Consider the following 20,998-nt stretch of genomic DNA (forward strand, 5'->3'; position numbering starts at 1 on the left):
CACACTACTTCTACAACATGTGTTTGGGCATGTCCCATAGTTATATCACACCAAATAATAAACATTATACTATATATATATGTACATATATATACATATATATACATACATACACATATGTGTGTATATATATATACACACATATATGTATATATGTATATATACATACATATATATATATATATCTATAGATATATAGATATAGATATCTATAGATATAATACACAATATAATTAATATAAATACAGTACTAAAAGTTTTACAAAAATGCTTATTGTTACACTTATTATCTGTTAGTTCAAGTCCATCAAACATGAGTAAAGGTTGTGTTATGTTATTGTCACCATAACTTAAGTAGTTTTTCATAAATGAATCCATTTGGAATAGCAGCACGAGCTAAAGTCGTTAAAAGTGTTTAAAAAGTTGGATGTAACTGGATTGCGACATGCGTCTCTAATTTACGACCCTCCCCTGAACGCACCCTGCAGCAGCAGCAGATCACCGCGGACGGACGCGCTGAGCGCGGAGACTAAACACGACCTTTACTAACGAGACACGTCTGGTTTGAGGTGAAGATGAATCTGATCGCAGTCTTTGTCCTTTTGGGGACAGGACTGACGGTGAAAGGCGGTAAGTTGAGACACGATGTTGTGACGTCGTCGTTTCTGGCTGTTGTTTTAGCTGAATGTGTTAAAATGGGCGGTGGTTGTTTATATGTTTGTAATGTACATTTATTCCACAGGTCCAGTACGTCGAAACAAACCTTTATAAATGTGGATTTAGTACTTTAATAGTAATGTTAGTAGTAATTCAGTCTGCGTGTGTAACATGGAAGGAAGCAAGTTCCATTTTTAATTAATTAATTAATTAAATTAATTAATTAAACAAAGAGCTGTGCCAAACATAAGAGGACAACAGAAATTAAACAAAATCAACATAAAATAAAAATAAATAAATAAAAAAAACAATAAAAATAAATAGATAATACAAAAAAAGGTATGAAGCAAGTTCTTTTTTTTTTATTATTTCAAAATGACAGTATCCATAGTAACAGCAGAAAACATTAAAAACATTTATATACAAAAGAAGCATAGTGAAAACAGAAACAAAGAGCTGTGACAAACATAAGAGGACAACAGAAATTAAACAAAACCAACATAAAATAAATAATAAATAAATAAAAAAAACAATACAAATAAATAGATAATAATAAAAAAGGTATGAAGCAAGCTCTTTTATTTATTATTTCAAAATGACAGTTGTGACGGCCCCCTGCTTGTCTGCAGAGGTGTGATGTAATAGTGACGTGCCTGTGTTGTGTTTAAGGAGCTGATTGGAATCCCTGGCTGATCTGGAGCACCTGGGCCCGGTGCTCCACCGGATATAAAGGCCGGCTTCCCGTGCCTCTCTCTCTCTATTCCTGCCGGCTGCCTGCAACCACTTTTGCTTTGCATAGCTTTTGTTGGACTTTTTACTTCACAACACCTCACACTACGTTATTCAAGCACACCTACATTGACACTACTGATTTCACTGACTAACACTCCATAAGTACATTTAATTCTTAATTCATATTATTTGTTATAATAAATACTTTATATTATTTGGCATTTTGTGTCCGTTCCCGTGTCCTGGCCCACGGGCCGGGTTATGACAAATTGGGGGCTCGTCCTTTTCGTTGCATTTTCCTGGCTGTAGGTGTTGTACTTCAGTGCAGGTTTTGTAGTTTGGTGCGCGGGGCAGGTTGTGGCACGCGTGCGTAAAGGTAGTTGGAGCGCTTGCGGTGCACTCCGGTTCCTTTGTTCCTTTGTTTATGAGTGGCGGTAAACATTTGTTTGCTCGTGCACGAGCAAGTTTGTGATTAAGGGAAAGGACACAGATCATTTGAGTGGGTTTAGCAGGGTAAGTTGATTTGTGGAGTTTTGTATATGGTAAACGTGTGAGAGGCTTCGGCTTCGGGAACATTTCCATGGACTCGGGAGGGTTGCTAGTTCGCTAGTCGCCCCCCTGACCCAGCGGGCTTCAGTGCGTAAATACCCATCACAAGTAACCGCATGAAGACTAGGGGGGAGCTTAGTCAGGGGTCTGGCTGTTTAGGTAGCGGGGAAACTTCAAACCGGCTGAGGATTCTGTCCTCCTAGTGCGCACAGAGGAGCTTTGCTGCGTATTTCTGGTCCTGTTTGAGAGCAAAGTTTGTTTGTTAAATTGTTTGATTTAAAGGTGAAAATGGCTGAAAGTGAGGCCTTCATTGCTGCTCCATCCGAGGAGGCCTTAGAGAAGTGCACAAAGGAACAGTTGCTTAAAATTGCTGAACATTATTCTGTGGTTGTGGCAGATAAGCGTCTTAATAAAGAAAGCATTAAAGTGGCGTTGAAGTTAAAATTGATTGAAATGGGTGTTATGACAGCAGACAGAAGAGCCCTCTCCAGCTGGAGCTGCTATTTCAATTCAGACACAGGGCTTAACATTTGAACAACAAAAAGAGCTTCTCTTGCTGCAGATGGAGCATGAGACGCGTAAACATGAATTGGATGTTAAAAAACAAATTGAGGTGGAGATGATACGCCAGCAGACAGAAAAGGCCAAGGTAGATTTGGAGAGTTATCGGTTGTCTTTGGGTAAAGATGTTAAAGGGCCCAGTAGGGATCAGGATGGGCAAGTGCCTAGGCCTGGTGGGCGGCCCTTTGATGTTAGTCATTTGCGTCTCTTGCCACCGTTTAATGAGAGGGATCCAGATACTTTTTTTGTGTTGTTCGAGCGTGTCACCAGAGCTAGGAACTGGCCGGATGCGGACTGCGCCCTGATGCTCCAGTTTGTTCTCACAGGGAAAGCACAGGAAGCCTATTCGTCTCTGAGCCTGGAAGATAGCTCTAGTTATTCCAAAATAAAGTCAGCTGTGCTTAAAGCTTATGAGCTGGTGCCGGAGGCATATCGCCAGCGTTTCAGGTCTTGGGGAAAAAAGAAATGGGCAGACGTGTTGAATTTCCGCGAGATCATTTTAAAGATCTCATATTATGCTCATTTCCAGGTTCATAGATGTATTTTAATGTTGCACTAGAACATGTTTACATGCTGCAATGTTCAAAAAACCCTTTATTCTTCTCATACTGTCAGCCTGAATATGCCTGCTTACTGCAAACTACTTTAAAGTTTATAAACCAGAAACTTCACCCAGCGCACGTTACCGGAGGACATCTGATCAGAAATCGGCGACAAATGAACATCTGCGGTCCAGACTCCAGGTTCTCCTGACGGTTTCTCTCAGGTAAATAATGCTGTTTATAGCTCTGTTAGTTAGCTCAGTGTTTACCTTATGCATCAACTCTGTAAACCGTAAACATACACTCTGTTTTACATCTGTCTTTACAGATCCATCTGTGAGAAATGACCGACAGAATCATCCCAGAGGAGAACAGACAGCTGTGAGCAGACAGCTGTGAGCAGACAGAGGAGAGCAGACAGCTGAGAGCAGACAGAGGAGAGCAGACAGAGGAGAGCAGACAGCTGAGAGCAGACAGAGGAGAGCAGACAGCTGAGAGCAGACAGCTGAGAGCAGACAGAGGAGAGCAGACAGAGGAGAGCAGACAGAGGAGAGCAGACAGAGGAGAGCAGACAGCTGAGAGCAGACAGCTGAGAGCAGACAGCTGAGAGCAGACAGCTGTGAGCAGACAGCTGTGAGCAGACAGAGGAGAGCAGACAGCTGAGAGCAGACAGAGGAGAGCAGACAGAGGAGAGCAGACAGCTGAGAGCAGACAGAGGAGAGCAGACAGCTGAGAGCAGACAGCTGAGAGCAGACAGAGGAGAGCAGACAGAGGAGAGCAGACAGAGGAGAGCAGACAGCTGAGAGCAGACAGCTGACAGCAGACAGCTGAGAGCAGACAGCTGTGAGCAGACAGCTGAGAGCAGATGGAGATACAGAGCTAACCCGTTAGCATGTAGCTACATGCTAACGGCTTAGCTACATGCTACCGCTATGACACGGTGTGTAAACACAGCGACCATCAGGGTGGAAAATAGAAGATGTGAAACAGTAGTCAGTTCATTATTTCTGCTAAAAGATAAACGTATGGAAGATCAGAGTAATGGTATATTATTTACAGTAGTAGCTGTCTCTGTGTTACCATGACTACAGACCACCGGAGCTTAGCTTACCATAGTTTACCAGAGCTGAAGACTTTCTCCTGTACCATGTTAACATAACTAACTAACAGGTGAGATGATTACAAATGCTGTGAATAATTAATATTGTCATCTGTCAACTCAAATAAAGTTTGACTGTGAAACAGAAATGTGTTGTGTTGCTTACAAGTCACTATTTACTACCTGTACTCTGCTACATGCATGACATCAAATATATATAATATATAAATATCATCTGTTTAAACAGTGTAATTACATAAAGCCTTTGTGAAAGAACATGTTATATTTAGATGATGGGAGTACATGAAGACTGTTCTGCTGGTTCTTGCAGACTAACGGGAGCTACTTTGCTCATAGTTCGGTTGAGAGTGTGGGGCGGGGTCAGCTAGCTGAAGGTTCTGCTCTGGTTAGACCAGGAAACCCTTACATGGCTTGCAATTCTCCAATGACGTCAGAAGAGAAGGAAAAGCTGGTCCATTTAGGGCTGACTCTAAGCCTCGAAGCAACTTTGACAGCAGTAAAAGTTGTAATTATTGTCACGAAAGAGGTCACTGGAAAGCTGACTGTTCTTTGTTACAGACAAGAAGCAGAGGAGGGAGGCATCATGGCGTTAAGCCTGCTGCTTTCGCTGCGCCCGTTTGTAATGGCGGTGTTTCTGATGAGCTTACCTCTAATTCTTGTGAACTGGACGTTTTGACTGCTTATGCTCCTTTCATTAGAGGGGGTTTTGTTTCACTTGTAGGAAGTGATGCCAAGGTCCCGATAAAAATCCTGAGGGATACAGGAGCTCATGACTCCTACATAGTGGACTCTGTGTTGCCTTTGTCGGCAGAGACTGACACTGGTGACTGTATCCTCAGTCGCGGGATGGGATTGACAGTTTTGCCTATTCCATTGCATAAAATGACTTTGAGCTGTGAACGGTGAGGTAGCGGTAGGAGTGCGCCCGGCGCTGCCCATTGATGGTGTTCATTTCATTTTGGGAAACGGCTTGGCTGGTAGCTGTGTTTGGGCCGACACTCCTCCTTCACCTGTTATTACACTCTGTCCGGTTGACTCTGGTGCTGATTACTGCTCCAGTTGCTTACCAGAAGTCGGTTCGGCCTGTGCGGTCACACGCGCAATGGCTGGGGCCGAGCTGGATGCGCTGTCAGACGGTAAATATGATGACGTTGAGTTGGAGGTTCCTCCTCTCTCTGATTTTCCGTTGTCAGTGTCACATAGTGAGCTGAGTGACCCCTCTCTAAAAGAGATATTTGACCGTGTTTTGTCTGCTGTGGAGATCGACAGTGCTGTCAGTGGGTACGTTTTGCAGAATGGGCTGTTGTTCAGGAAGTGGATTTCTCTGCGTAATGATGTTGTGGGAGATGCAGTATTCCAGTTGGTGGTGCCGGCTAAGTTTCGTCCCATGGTCTTAAAAGTGGGCCACGATGAATGTGGACACTTTGGCGTCAGAAAAACATATCTCAACATCTTAAGGCATTTCTTTTGGCCACACGTAAAAAGAGACGTCTCCTCATATATACAAACTTGTCATGTGTGCCAGTTAACGGGAAAACCGAACCAGTGCATCAAGCCCGCTCCACTGCAGCCCATTCCTGCCCTAAGTGAACCCTTTGATCACCTTATTGTGGACTGTGTTGGTCCGTTGCCGTGCTCTAAATCAGGTTGTAAGTATTTGCTTACCGTTATGTGTCGGAGCACTAGGTATCCTGCTGCGTACCCGTTGCGCTCAATTACTACCAAAGCTGTGGTAAAAGCCCTGTTATGTTCTGGTTAAACAAAACGTGGACCCAAAGCAGCACACACTAGTCAGGTTTTAAAGGTGTAACAAGAAAGAATTTATTAATAATAATAAATTTAAATAGTGGACAGGGCAGGGTTCTCCAAGTCGGTTGTGGATGGAATGAAGACTGAAAGTCTTAAAGGGGAGCGAGGAGCATGGGGAATGGGGTTCTGGTGTTCCTCCAGATGGTAATCCCAGTCCACTGTGATCCAAGAGGAAGCAATGAGGTTGGAGATTGAGCAGGTAGGTGCAGCAGGAAGCGGAGGCAGCTGGCAGGTAAGTATACCACACTAGGGCAAAAAATACAAAAACAGGATGAGCACAACAGGATCAAAGCGAGAAAGTACAAAGTCAATAAGGAAGCTAATGAGCAAGGTAAGTGAGCCTGAAAGCGTACTACCACTGTGGCGACGAAAACGATCTGGCGATGAGTGGCAGGAAGACCAGGGTTGATATACTGCAGAGTGTGTCTTGATTAGATGATTGGTGTCAGCTGCTCCAGCAACCACCGCCCAGGAGAGGGAGGAGGAGATGGCCACACCTCCTTCTCGACAGACAGACCAGACTAACAGGGTAAAACACACAGGAGACAAAAGGACAGGGAAACAGAGGAAACACAGGGAAACTACTACACTGCCCAGGTGATAACATGACACCTGTCTCAGTTCATTTCAGTGTTTGGCATTCCAAAAGTTATCCAGAGTGACCAGGGGTCAAATTTTACGTCCCACATGTTTGCCCAAGTGTTAAAGCTTTTGCGCATAAAACATAATCAGTCGTCGGCTTATCATGCGCAAAGCCAAGGCGCTTTGGAGAGGTTCCATCAGACGTTGAAATCGCTCCTTCGTGCATATTGCACTGAGTTGGACAGGGATTGGGAAGAGGGTCTTCCGTTTTTGATGTTGGCAGCGAGGGAGGTAGTGCAGGAGAGTACGGGGTTTAGTCCGAACGAGCTGGTTTTTGGACATACTTTGCGTGGCCCTTTGGCAGTGCTGAAGGACAGCTTGGTGGATACCGAGCCGCCAAAAAATTTGATCGACTTTGTAAATGGTTTCAGACATCGATTGTTTGTAGCGGGTGGTATGGCTAGGGAAAAATTACAAATGTCCCAAAATAAAATGAAAAAGATATATGATCGTCGCACAGAACGCCATGAGTTTAGTCCGGGAGACCAGGTCCTGGCTCTCATGCCAATTGTGGGGTCGCCGTTTCAGGCTAAGTATACTGGCCCTTACACTGTCACTGAGAAGATTTCCGACTTGAATTATTTGATTGCGACACCAGGGCGGAAAAAACAAAAACAGCTGTGTCATGTAAATCTTCTAAAGCCATATTATGTACGTGTGTCTGGTACTGATGCGGGACAGGCTTGTGTGCGTCCGGCTCTGAGTGTCAGTTCAGTCTCTGTTGCGCATGAGGGAGATGGTGTGCCGGAGCCGGATGAAAGTTTGCTCTGTGGCCGGTTAAAAAATTCTGAGTCGCTTGGAAACTTAGATAAACTGTTGTCCCATTTACCTGAGTCAAAATGTAATGAACTGTCTCAGCTTGTACGGAGGTATCCCTGTCTGTTTGGCGACGTGCCATCACGCACGGATTGGATTGAGCATGATATTGATGTCAGAGATGCGCGGCCGATTAAACAGCGTTTTTATCGAATGTCACCAGATAAGCGCAAATATCTCCACGCAGGAGTTGATTATATGCTCCAAAATAACATTGCTGTGCCGTCGTCCTCAAGTTGGGCCTCCCCTTGCATTTTGATACCGAAGCCTGACAAAACACCTCGGTTTTGTACAGATATGAGAAAGGTAAATGCTGTGACAAAATCAGACTCGTTCCCGTTGCCATGGATGGACGATTGTATCGATCAGGTGGGGTCCGCAAAATTCGTAAGTAAATTTGATTTACTTAAAGGTCACATATTATGCAAAATGCACTTTTCCATGTCTTTTAAACATCAATATCTGTCCCCAGTGTGTCTACAGGCCACCATAGTATCATAAAAGACCATCCTCTCTCTTTTTCTCCTCCTCCGTTTGTCCGGAAATGGGTGCAGAAATAAAAATTTGCTTTTTTCCTAGTCTTCTGACGTCATTAGGCAGAAATGCAAGCCATATATGGCTTTCCTGTTTCCAGTGAAACAGAACAGCACCCCCCTCATCCCATACCCCGGCTTGGTAACCCCGCCCACGGAGTAGCCGGCTCAGCAAGCTGCGTCCGCCATTGTTATTTCGACTGTTTACTAGTAAACATGCTGAAAGGAAAACCCGCTTGTTCTGTTGTTGGCTGCAATACTCCACACAAAAGCTTGCACCATGTACCCACTTCGGATCCTCTGAAGACCCAGTGGATGGACTTTATTTTCGCTGGTGCTGTGCCCAGGTTTATAAACTTTATTCTAGCTGCTATCTCTCCACTCGTCTCTCAGAGAGAGAAAGAGAGAGAGAGAGAGCTGCTCCGGGAGGGAGGGGGAGGGTGACGCTGTTGTTGTTGAGGAAGTTTGATTGACAGAAAATGCTGACCAATCAGAGCAGAGTGGGAGGAGACAGGCTGTGAATCAGTGGTTTTCAGACAGAGGCTGAATTAGGCTCTGAGGCAGGCAGACTTAGGCTGCAGTATGAGAAGAATAAAGGGTTTTTTGAACATTGCAGCATGTAAACATGTTCTAGTGCAACATTAAAATACATCTATGAACCTGGAAATGAGCATAATATGTGACCTTTAAAGGATATTGGCAGGTCCCTCTGTCTAAGCGCGCGCAGGAGATATCCGCGTTTATTACACCATCGGGGTTATTCTCCTATGAGGTAATGCCATTTGGACTAAGAAACGCGCCCGCAACGTTCCAGCGCTTAATAAATAGAGTTGTGTCAGGTTTGGAGGGCTGTTCAGTAAATTTGGACGACGTAGTGATTTACAGTGACACCTGGTATTCTCATCTTCAGCGCATTCGTGCACTGTTTGAGTGGTTGGCGGAGGCGCGCCTCACCATCAATTTAGCCAAGTGCGAGTTTGCCATGGCAACGGTGACATATCTGTTAAAAAAGTTAACAAAAATCGCAATGAATTGTAATATCGAATCGTAATACTTAAAAATAGCAACACATATGGAATCGGCATCCAAGTATTGTGATGGTATCGAATCAGGAGATAGGTGAATCGACCCAGCCCCCAATATTAGGATCATTAAAAACATATGAGTCAAATCTACTGCCTTGTCTAATAAATATGTCTCTTTCTATCTGTCTGACTCTTAGCGATACATTCCCTCACTTACATCTACACGGCCCTCTCCGAAAACCCTGTTGGACTCCCGGGCATCCATGAGTTCACAGCCATGGGTCAGCTGGACAGCAGGATCATCGACTACTTTGACAGCGATCACCAGAAGAAAGTTCCCAAACAGGACTGGATGAAAGACCGACTGCCTGAAGATTACTGGGAAAAAGGCACACAGTCCCGCCAGAGCAAGCAGCAGTGGTTCAAAGTCAACATCGACATCCTGAAGAAACGCATGAGACAGAACGACTCCGGTAAGATCACTTTTTATTGACCATAGAATCTGTAATAACTCTCCATGAGATAAATGTTATTGAGGCAGGTATTATTGCTAGTCTGCGTGAATAAAACTGTTTTAATTGTATTTTTTGATGCGCTTAAAGGAACAGTGTGTAACAATTAGGGGGATCTATTGGCAGAAATGGAATATAATATTAATAAGTATGTTTTCTTTAGTGTATAATCAATCTGATAATAAGAATTGTTGTGTTTTTGTTAGCTTAGAATGAGCCGTTTATATCTACTGTTCATGGAGTCTGCCATGTTGCACCGCCATGTTTCTGCAGTAGCCCATAGCTCACCTTGCTGCAGTGATGTCCAGGTGTACTCCAGGACCCTGTGACATCACTGCTGGGTGTGGTTCCAGGTTAAACAGAGCTCATTTCTAACCACACACATATCAGTGATGCTGGGTGGGGTCAGAAGGGAAACAGTCTTGAAACTTTTAACCACAGAGGGCAGTTAAAGAGATTTTCAGTCACAGTTACTCTTAAATGTTAAACCAGAAAGCCACAAATATCAAAATGTGACCCACCTCTTCATCTTGTCTGCGTGTTGTTGTTGGCGTCACCGTCCTGCTCCTCTCTCCGGTTTCAGACGTCCATATTCTCCAGTGGATGCACGGCTGTGAGGGCGACACGCAGTCCGACGGCACGTTGAAGTTCCACCGTGGCATTGACAGGTACAGCTACGACGGAAACGACTTCCTGTCCTTCGACGACGCCAACTCGGTCTGGGTCGCCCCGATTGACGCGGCACTCCAGACCAAGAGGAAGTGGGATGATGTTCAGGTGCTAAAAGAATACACCAAAGGCTACCTGGAGAACGAGTGCATAGATTGGTTGGGCAAGTTCATGACATATGAGAAGCAGCAAGCAGAAAGTGCCTGTAAGTATGACTGAAAATCATTTCTTTATTTTTATTGTCATTATTATTAGAGATAATAGAAGTAGCTTTGGTGATGGAAGGACTATTATGCAGGTTGTTGAAATATAGAACTAAATGGTCTTGAAACAATTGGGATTCACACAAAATCTAAAAATGGTGGTGTTCAGACGACTGACAAAATGAATTACTTGCATATTCTAAAAGGGGGTGTCAGCATGTGACCATTTCTTTATTTTTTAGCTCCAGATGTGGCAACATTTCCATCATAAAAACATAAAAACTATGATTCATGGTTCAATAGTATTTTATTAAATTTAAATTCTCTAGATTTCCTTATCAAATGCACTCAGGTTCAACTCTCAGCATTTCTAAGTAAAGTTAAAAATAACATCACTAAAACTCAAAGATTAATTTGAGATCTGAAATCACCTTTTGTTTTGGCTGTGAAGGCAGAAACACCACAGTTTTAATGGCAGCCTAATTAATGTAATTTGCCAACCTACTAATAAAACAGGATATCGTACCGTTTGTAACGGCAGGGTGTCGTGATACCTTTCTAGTATCGGTATACCGGGCAACAACACCAGCTATCGGATCCCAACCCTCGCAAACGTCACATTCAGTAACGAGCATGATCTAGAAAAGAAAGACCTGAAATTATAAAATGAAGTATGAGTCTCAGCAGTGGTGTTTGATGTTGCTAGTTTTAGAATCACTAGTATGTGTTTTTGTATCATACTGGTGTTATTATTAAACATTAAAAACTTACAAATATGATCTTACTTTACGGTTTCTCCTCCCAGCTCCCCCAAAGGTGTTCGTGTATACAAAGAAAGCCAAAGTCGAGAAAAACGTCATTTTGATGTGCCTGGCTACCGGTTTCTACCCAAAAGACATCATCCTGCAGATCAAAAGGGACGACCGTATTTTAACTCGAGAGGACGGCGTGACTACATCGGGTACTCGACCAAACGGCGACGACACCTTCCAGAGAAGAGACCACGTGGAGATTTTAAAGTCTGACATGTCCACATACACCTGTGAAGTGATACATGCTGCAACCGGGGTACATGTTGAGGCAGTTTGGGGTAAGAAACGCTTTCTTACTGATATGTGAATGTAAATGGGTTCTATGGGTACCCACGAGTCTCCCCTTTACAGACATGCCCACTTTATGATAATCACATGCAGTTTGGGGCAAGTCATAGTCAAGTCAGCACACTGACACACTGACAGCTGTTGTTGCCTGTTGGGCTGCAGTTTGCCATGTTATGACTTGAGCATATTGTTTTATGCTAAATGCAGTACCTGTGAGGGTTTCTGGACAATATCTGTCATTGTTTTGTGTTGTTAATTGATTTACAATAATAAATATATTCATACATTTTGCATAAAGCAGCATATTTGTCCACTCCCATGTTGATAAGAGTATTAAATACTTGACAAATCTCCCTTTAAGGTACATTTTGAACAGATGAAAAATGATTGATTGACAGCCTTAGTAAGAACACAACTCAACAACATATACAACATGGGTCTCGTTGTTTTTAAACATTTCAATGTGTAAAGTTACATCTTGTACTTTTAAGCCACAAGAAAGATTATTAAATTGAACCTAACAAATAGAAATTATGTTGAAGGTGAACTGAATAAATGACTAGTGTGAATGTTTTCTGTGTTTTAGATCATTCACTTCCTGACGGCTCTAACGGTGCTCTCATCGGCGGCGGGATTGGCCTGCTCTTGCTCGTGATCGGTATCGCTGTGCTGCTGGTCGTCTTGTGGAAAAAATTTGGTAGGTGCAATATTTAACTATTATTTATATATATATATATATATATATATAATATATATAACTGTTGTCCTCTTTCAACAGCAAGATACCAGAAGAGGGGAATATATTTGTTCCAAATTCTGTATTTAATATCGAGATTTAAGCTTCATAGGAACATTTGACCAACATGGACACATCAAAGTCATTGATATGTGATGATAAACTGTAATGCAGTATTCAATATAGTGTATTTACACCAATTACAAAGTACCTGATGTTGCAGTCTTTTCAGTCACAAGTTAAGATGTGGTGTCGTTATCAGGAGCAAAGGTCTGTTATTATTATTTTATGATGGACTTCATGAGGGGTTCAGAGGTCACATCGAATAGCCGTCCTGTCGATCATTATGTGGCAAAAGTGTTTATTATAAGTCACACTGAGCTCACAGTGCTGGTTTTGAGTTTCTACCTCACACATACATACAATAACCTCTATTACCCGTAGGACATTAATACATTTTCTTTTTAAAATACCATTAAAAACCACCATTATATAACATATTACTAAACGTTTCCAGTAAAATCCCGTAAGTTTGTTTTATTAATTTTGCTAGAACAGAGTATTATGTGAAAAAGATACGTATAAATGGGTGATATTCGAGTGACTGTGAAGTTTACCACTGTGTATTTAAAGGTCAGCAGGCTCAGCCAATGGAAAGACTATGCAGGTTTAAACCATATCATCCATGATCAGTTACACAGTTTGTGTTAATATTGTCTTTATTTACAGGAAATCCAAGCCAAAACGACAAAGGTAACTATTTTATTTCACATTAAAGGGATAGTTTGGGGGGTTTTGAAGTGGGGTTGTCTGAGGTACTTATCCATAGTCGGTGTATTACCTACAGTAGATAGAGTTTACCAGCCCAGGAGCAAAGCAACAGCAGCAGCAAAATGTATTGCAGACACCTAAAATATCGATGTGTATTGAGATTTTGAAGTATTGCAATTCGATATTATGATTTTTTTGTGATATTTGTTAACTTTTTTAACACTAGACCATGGGGAAAAGTTGAATCATACACTTCTAGGGACTTTTACTTTGAAAAATATCTAAATTAATCCAGTAAAAATGTTTGATTTTCAGCATGTGTGTAGTCAGAGATGTCCTGAAGTCAAATATATCAGGATCATTGTCAGGAATTATTTATTACATTTTTTTATTTCACTGTAGCAGACATATTTCCAATGAATAAAATCATGAGTTTTGCTAGAGTTGTGGCGCGCTCCTGTGATTTCGATCATTTAGTGTAAGGTGATCATAAAACTCAGTCCACGCTGTCTTAAGTCAGTCTTTTTTGCAGCAACCCAAAAATCAAAGAATAAAGACATTTCCCTCACAGATTAGTGGTATTTTCTTTTTAATTTATAAGGGACATGTAATGTTTTATACTTCTGGTGAATATAATCCAATCAATCTTATGTAAATAGATGTATTTTGTATATACAGTTCCCTTTGTTAACGGACGTAAACAGGACGTAGTCCCACGTGTCTACTTCCTCTAACTTCTCCAAGGTGGTCTCTAGCTCTCCCGTCAGCTCCGTTCTCTTTATCCATCCATGGTCAGCTCCATCGGGGCCGTTTCAATGCAGAGAACATAAATGTCAGTATATGGGTGCTGTATCGCGTTAGCGCAATACGATAACGCTTCCTGTCCGTGACGGAGTCAGCATGCAGCTTCAGCCGTGATGTCTAGCTCTGCTTTTCCTGCCGATGTGTGAAACCCAAAGTGTTTCCATCCTTTACTGGATGTGTAGTGTTTACCACGCTGGATTTAACATGTGAGGGTGCAGCTCGTATCCACGCAGACCCTACGCCTGTTTTATACTTTCTTGTTTCGGCTCGCTGCGGTTTGTTTTGGTTGACGGATATGGAACGGATATGACGTCACGTTACTCAGACTACAACAATAAAAGTGGTAACTTCCTTCTACCTCCACATAGACTCAAATGAAGCAAATATATTGATTCTGGCATTAAAAATCTATTTTAAAATTGTAAAAAAAAAAAATGGCAATACATAGGGGAATCTATTTTTTCCTAACCCCTATTGTTTTTACCATAGACAGTATATGGTTTACGAACTTGCGTCTATTCGATTGTCTTTGCATTGACTTTGTATGCAGTTTGCTTCACGCTTGGCGTGAAGTCAGCATTAGACATCCAACAGAATAAGTAGAACAATTACAGTGTTAATCTTAATGTGCTGTATGTTTAGGTTAGTGCTTTGTGAGATCTAATTTAAGTTATATAAGTTGTCTTTTATCATTTTGGTAAAATAAAATAAGTGATGCTGCATTTTGTAAATGACCTAAATTGATTTTCTTTCCTTCGCAGGGTCAGATCCGTCTCTCGACTGCGATCGCACTGGTTACAGTGGTAAGTATCTTTGTCCACAGTTTGGGACGTCATGTGCTGTAACCATTTTTACAAAGGTGGTTAACAAAAACACTGAATAATGCCAACCTACAAAGATTATCCCAAAAATATAAAAATGGATAAAAATAGTTTGTTGTGTATATGTGTGTGTTTTAACTTTTGTGTGTTTTTATTAACAGGTGTACCCCTTACTGGTGTAACGACTTCCCCAAGTAAGTGTTTTATTTCTCTGCTATGGATTCTATTAAAGCTTTATTTATAGTTATATAAACTTTATTCCTGAAGTTTTGAGTATTTTTCTGCTAATGACATTTATATTTTTACAACCTGAAGGAGGAAACCCAAAAGTCTGGTCAAACCAAATTTAAGTTTATCAAATAAATTAGATTTTAAAAAAGGGCAACAAAGACTGGATGAAAAGAGTATGGCTTGATCACTTGATAGGCCTGAAAACAATCATGTAATTATGTACAAAAAAAAACTGTAAAAAATATATATGTATAAAAACAGGTTGTAGCAGATAGGCCTTAATATTTCCTGTGTGTGTGTGTGTGTGTGTGTGTGTGTGTGTGTGTGTGTGTGTAGACGTGCATGGTAACAACAGTAACGGCAACACTCGCGAGGTAAACTACACTCTCACTGGTAAGTCTATTCTTCTAGAAATATGTTGCAAAGACGCAATTTTGCATTAAGCTTCATTACATTAAAATACATAAATTAAATCATATAATCGTTGATCGTCTCCCCATATTATGAATATTAATGTGGTAGTTCATATACTGTGTGTGTCAAATGGTAAAACATTTCTGAAAGCCTACACCACCCCTTTTATTTTATTTATATTTTATATTTATTCATGATAAAAACAAATTTTGAGAAAACGGCCTTTAAAGATATGGATTGTTAAATTTCATACATTTTGAAGACACTACAGGTGAATAGGGTAAACATTTTAACTAATAGATATCACTATGAAACTTCCCCAGTTTATCACTGATATTAAGACAATTATTTTTTGTATTACAAGTTTTTTGATATTGTATGTTTAAATATGCAAATGAGGTATTATCTAACGCTAACTTTTGGTGAATTTAGTAGAAATCTACAGACGTAAATAGACAAAGTAGTAAAATAAACACCTAAATGTGTATTTTGGATGTTTTCGTTTGACTAGTCTGAAAGAAGACATGTTATGGAAGTAAAATAGCCCGTGATCTCAAATTTGACCAGTGCATAAAAAAAACAACGTTTTTAGCATAAAAAGGTGGTCTTCCTCTGCCGACGCTGAATCACAGCTCATGATCTCAGTAAGACAGCACATTTTATCTTTAGTTTCCAGTCGATAGATGAATCAAAAGCAGGATATCTGCATGTTTCTACACACATACTGCATCTAAATAATTCTCTTTTCTTCACAGGCTCAGGTGGGTCTGACTCTGACTCTGGCATCTCTGGTAAGTATCTTTGACTGAAAGCTGCATCGAGCGTCTATGTTTTTAGTGTCTTATCGTATATATAAAATATCACTTCTGTTCACTTTTTGCAGACGATAGCATCAAAACCACCAACCCTGAAGCCGCCAGCCTCCTGGAGGGGAATGCAGAGGAAGTCTGAGAATAACATCATTTCCATCAGAGTACATCAAGCCTCACTGTGCTCTCTGGATCCAAATTAACCAATAATACAACTAATAGTAGAATCTGATAGTAGAGTCTGGAAATCAACAAGAACAACAACAAAAAGTCTCTTAAATGGGTTTAGGGTAAATCTGTCGGGCAGTACAGGGACTGAGTTTGAACTTCAGTAAATATTCAAACAGCATCAACACGGTCTTGTGTTGTGGCACTTCTATGAAAACAGATTGATCAGAACTAAAATAGATGTTCATTTAGTAAATGATGGTCCCATTTAGAGTCAGATAGACCATAAAGCAGGGGATGCTTTAGGGCGGGGCTACCTTGTGGTCGCTACCACGGCGTAAAGTTAATTAAACATTAATTAAACATTTTGGTCAACTAAAAATTATTTTTCAGTGTTTGGTTGTACTTAGCTCCACCCTCTCGCGTCACTTCTGGTTGCAAAGAACCAAGATGGCGACGGCAAAAAAACAATGATGGCGACGGCCAAAAACCAAGATGGCGACGGTCAAACTGCCGAACTCGAGGCTTGAAAACGGCAGTCCACAAACCAATGGGTGAGGTCACGCTGACTACGTCCACTTCTTATAGAGTGCTACAGGAATGAGTCCAAAAACCCAGAAATGAGATCGCATATTTATCATTTCTTGTTCCTTTGTCTGGAAGTCAGTGTTTTGTTTTAATGGATTTATTTTGGTAATTTTCTGTCTTTCACTGCAGCTGTTCCTGGTGGTCTTTGTAAATACAATCATTATTCATGAAATATTAAAGGGACTGTTTGTAAGAATCAGAAATTGCAGAAGAGGAAGAGGAGCGAAAGAGCGAAAACGAGCGCGGTGTGCAGAGGAGCAGAGTACAGCAGAGACTCCGGCCATGGAGACCAAAGCTACGGTCTCCCCCGCGTACTACGACCGCGGCCAACACTGTTTAACAGACCGGCTTCACTAGATGTAACTTGTTTTGGAGTCTTGTCTGAACAGCGTAGCCACACGCGAGCGCGCATGGGACACCGACCCGCAAGGATTTATACGTGTAAGAAGTTACAAACAGTCACTTTTAAATGTGATTTTATTTTATGGTTTTAAAGTGTTTTATTCTTTTGGGGAATATGTATTGCTATCTTGTTGTTTATTGCACAATTATTTCTAGTAAATATTAGTATCAATCTGTCAGTCAAAGAAATTTCCAGTGAATCCTGAAATGATGTGTTATGAACATGTTTGTATTTGCTAAGATCCACGCTGTGAATCGTAAGACACTAGTGACAAATATCCGATATTTGTAGCTTCTGTCTAAAAAGTTTAAATTCGTCATAAATCAGTCATATTCATATTCCATTGCGAATGAATCCATACGCCAGGGATTTAGGAAAGACAATGAATTATTAATATTTATATGTTTTATGGTTTCTTTTAAAGGCCAAGACGATATATTTTTTTCCCATCACTTGTCTGTCTATTTAGATTTTCTCTTTAATGTGTATTTTTTGTTTAAATCCTGCTTTCACTTTGAAGACATTTGTGCTGCACATTATGTACTTGGGAAATAAATAATAAATCGTTGATGAATGGAAGTGAATGATTGCTTTGGATATTTAACAGTTTTGTAACAGTTTTGTAAAAGAAGCAGAACAGACTTTCCTGCATTTCTTCAACGCCATCTTGGTTTTGGCCCTCACCATCATGGCTTTTTGCATAAAAGCTAAAATATATAAATTATGTATATACAAATTATGGATTTATATATTAAATATTTGAATTAATATATATATATAATTGTGTGTGTGTGTATATATATATATATACATACATACATACACATAACACCACACACATTATATATATATTATACAGCATTACATATTACGTTATATATAACAATAGCAATATATATTACTAGTGATTTTCAAATCTGTGACTGCCAGGTGTTTTGAAATTGGGACAAACACGAGATAACCAATTTAATTTATAATTTTTTTCTGATGCTGTTAAAGATTTGTTAGCAGTAACATGTATATATATATTCTTTAATTTACTTTCACTGGTGTTCTTCTGATTATAAGGATTTTTAGGGTGATTTTTCTGTTTTTTCCAGGTGTTTTGAAACAGGGACAAACACAAGACAGTAAATATATAAAAAAATAATTAAAATACATGTTTTAATTTACTTTCAAAGGTGTTCTTCTGATTGTCAGAATTGTTTTATTTTTATATGACCGGTTATTTACATTTTTATTATACTTTATTTTATTAAATAAATTATACAGTGTGTTTACATACGCACGTTACGTCATGACGTCACTAGGCGGCGGCAGAACAGCGCGTTTTTGAATCCCCGCAGCAGTTAGTCGGTTGTCCTGTTGTCCGGTTATCGAGGGTGTTTTTTGGGGTGTTTTTGTGTTTCAGCTCCGCCTCAACACACGGAGCAGCAGCAGGTTCAACCGAGGGACGTGAACGTGTTTATCTCCGTGTTCTGGCGTCGTTTTCTCTTCACTTTTCTGCCGTTAATTTACCGGTAATCTTAGCAAACCGTTGGCTTGTGTGTTTGTGTGTGCGGCGTTACCATGGTGACGCTCCGCGGTCGAGGCAGAGAGGACCCGGATCAGAGGAGCGGGTCGCCGCAGAGGCCGGCCAAGAGCTTCCAATTCCCGCAGAGGGCTCGAGCGGAGACCCGGAGCAGGAGCACGGTCCACCAGCCCGATGTGAGTCTGTCTGTTTGGACTTCTGAGGCTTCACTGCATCATTTAAATATTAAGTTAACAAACAGTTTGTTAGGAATTATTAAAGCTGTTAGTTAACTTCTTAAAAGTAAATTAATGTAGTTTTTTTATCATCGTTGTGGAAATATAAATCATCCAGACATTTATTGGGATTAGAATTTAAAAGGAAAAGTCACCAAATCACATCAGAGCCAGTGTATTCACAACTTTATCATTATTATTATTATTATAATAATTATTATTAATAATAATAATAACAATAATAATTATTATTAATATTATTGTTAATATTGATAATAATAATAATAATTATTATTATTAATAATAATAATAATAATAATAAAGTTGTGAATATTATTATTATCATTATTGTTAATAATAATAATAATAATAATAATAATCATCATCAGTAATCATTCAAATAATGGTCACACTAATCTGACCTGTCTTTATATAACAAAAAGATAAACATATATATATACATATACGTATATATATATATATATGCATGTGTATATATATATATATATATATTTGTTTATTTATTTGTATATATATGTGTGTATATATATAATATATATATATATATATATATATTATATATATAATGTTTATTTATTTATTATTTAAGCACAAAAGCTAATCTAATAAGGCAACAAACAAAAAGAAAATCACATTTTATTTTTAGATGGCTGGTAATTAAACATTATATTATATGTTGATAAATCATATAAATTAAATAATAAAAACTATGTATTGTATATTTATAAACATGTATTAATTTTATTATTTATTTACATTTAAATTATATCTATTTTTTTTTAATAAATATTTTTGTTTGCTAGTCTTTTGTTTGTTTTCTTATCAGTCAAAATACATTTCTTTCTTAAGCTTTAATTCAAGTAAAAGGTATGACCATTGATTCAATAAATTAGTGACTGCCAGGTGTTTTGAAACAGGGACAAACACAAGACAACAAATCTATGTTATTATTTTTTTCTGGTGCTGTTCTAAGATTTGTTAACAGCAGAAATATAAAAAATAAATAAATACATAAATGCTTTAATTTACTTTCAATGGTGTTGTTCTCGTTATCAGGATTTTAAGGAGCATCAAAGCTAAAATATATAAATTATATATGTATAAAAATTGTGGATTTATATATTAAATAATACTACATATATATCCTAAAGTAAATGTGTGCAGTGTTGTCTGTCTGTACTGATCATGTTGTACTTTGTCAGTGTGAGTATGATACCGACTTCTTGTAATGTTTGACATATTTTTCAGGGAGTTTATGGCGAAGACGATGAGCAGAATCACGTCGATTGGGAAACACAAGAGGATGAAGATGAGGAAGCAGTGAGATTCATCCTCAGGTCCGACCAACATGACCAGTGAATGTTGTCTGATAACCACCTTCAGTTAGTTTATGCGCCAGTTGACAGAAAATTATGAGTGTCAGTTTGAAAATATATGTATCAAAGAACCTTCCACCCTTTTACATGATGTAACGTAAATCACTGCCCGCATGGTGTCTCATACTGAGTTTTGTTTTGTGTTTATAGGAAATCTCCAAGGCTTCAAAGCTCCTCAGGTAAAAATGTAAAATGCAAAAAATAAAAATGCCTGCAATGATTTAATGAAGGAGTATTTAATGTAAAGGAATCAGTCCTGGGACAGAACAGATGGTTATTGACATTTGCCTGGTTTTATTTGAGAGTTTTACTCTCTCATGATGGTGTAAATGCTGTTTCAGAGGCTTTAGCAGCCTTTGGAAATCACTGGTAATATTATTACCATAATGGTGACTTCAGTCAACATGTATGAGTGTGTTCTACATCCAGGTGTTGGGAGGAAGATTGGGCTGAGGAGAAGCAGCAGGCCGACCAAACCGACCCGCAGATATCCGGCCTCCAACATGTTCGACGGCATCAGCACCAAGTGAGACATCAACACTCAGAAAAGTCTTCCTGCAGCAACATGACGATTAGTCGATTAATTCATCAGTCGATTGACCGAAAAAATAATTAGTTTAAGTCTTTTTATTTTTACCAT

General features: G+C 39.6%; 2 protein-coding genes across 14 annotated transcripts in view; both read left to right on the forward strand.

Annotated features, from left to right (window-relative positions):
- LOC141753846 (ATPase family AAA domain-containing protein 2-like) overlaps positions 1-20,998 on the forward strand; it is a 40,285-nt gene that overhangs the window by 5,189 nt on the left and 14,098 nt on the right. For 4 of the 11 annotated variants that reach the window (XM_074612452.1, XM_074612453.1, XM_074612454.1 and 1 more), the window contains exons 1-4: positions 18,516-18,922; positions 20,231-20,319; positions 20,509-20,537; positions 20,788-20,884. In XM_074612452.1, coding sequence (XP_074468553.1) covers positions 18,785-18,922; positions 20,231-20,319; positions 20,509-20,537; positions 20,788-20,884 — 353 coding nt within the window. In that variant the 5' untranslated portion in view covers positions 18,516-18,784. Of the gene's footprint in view, positions 1-18,396; positions 18,923-20,230; positions 20,320-20,508; positions 20,538-20,787; positions 20,885-20,998 lie in introns of those variants that run through there. The other 7 variants (XM_074612448.1, XM_074612449.1, XM_074612450.1 and 4 more) reach the window with 4 other exon arrangements.
- On the forward strand, positions 476-17,545 carry LOC141753863 (patr class I histocompatibility antigen, alpha chain G-like). Of its 3 annotated transcripts, XM_074612486.1 has the most exons (11): positions 476-630; positions 9,184-9,459; positions 10,082-10,372; positions 11,176-11,460; positions 12,057-12,167; positions 12,936-12,959; positions 14,543-14,584; positions 14,764-14,796; positions 15,170-15,226; positions 16,003-16,038; positions 16,131-17,545. In XM_074612486.1, the coding sequence occupies exons 1-11, from the start codon at positions 576-578 to the stop codon at positions 16,196-16,198; spliced, it is 1,278 nt and encodes a 425-aa protein (XP_074468587.1). In that variant the 5' UTR covers positions 476-575; the 3' UTR covers positions 16,199-17,545. The 3 variants fall into 3 exon arrangements, with proteins under 3 accessions (XP_074468587.1, XP_074468589.1, XP_074468588.1); XM_074612487.1 differs by lacking the exons at positions 12,936-12,959; positions 14,543-14,584; positions 14,764-14,796; positions 15,170-15,226 and having other exon boundaries at positions 477-630; XM_074612488.1 differs by lacking the exons at positions 12,936-12,959; positions 14,543-14,584; positions 14,764-14,796; ... (1 more) ...; positions 16,003-16,038; positions 16,131-17,545 and adding an exon at positions 12,840-12,910.

Source organism: Sebastes fasciatus, chromosome 17 (genome assembly GCF_043250625.1).
Source record: "Sebastes fasciatus isolate fSebFas1 chromosome 17, fSebFas1.pri, whole genome shotgun sequence".
In the NCBI taxonomy this organism is placed as follows: Eukaryota; Metazoa; Chordata; class Actinopteri; order Perciformes; family Sebastidae; genus Sebastes; species Sebastes fasciatus.

What these genes read in the sequence shown, in the direction of transcription:
- LOC141753863 (XM_074612486.1), top strand. Translation starts at nt 576, where the DNA reads ATGAATCTGATCGCAGTCTTTGTCCTTTTGGGGACAGGACTGACGGTG. An exon ending in AGGACTGACGGTGAAAGGCG is followed by an intron (nt 631 to 9,183) that starts GTAAGTTGAGAC and finishes TCTGACTCTTAG; the next exon opens with CGATACATTCCCTCACTTAC. An exon ending in GCAGCAAGCAGAAAGTGCCT is followed by an intron (nt 10,373 to 11,175) that starts GTAAGTATGACT and finishes TTCTCCTCCCAG; the next exon opens with CTCCCCCAAAGGTGTTCGTG.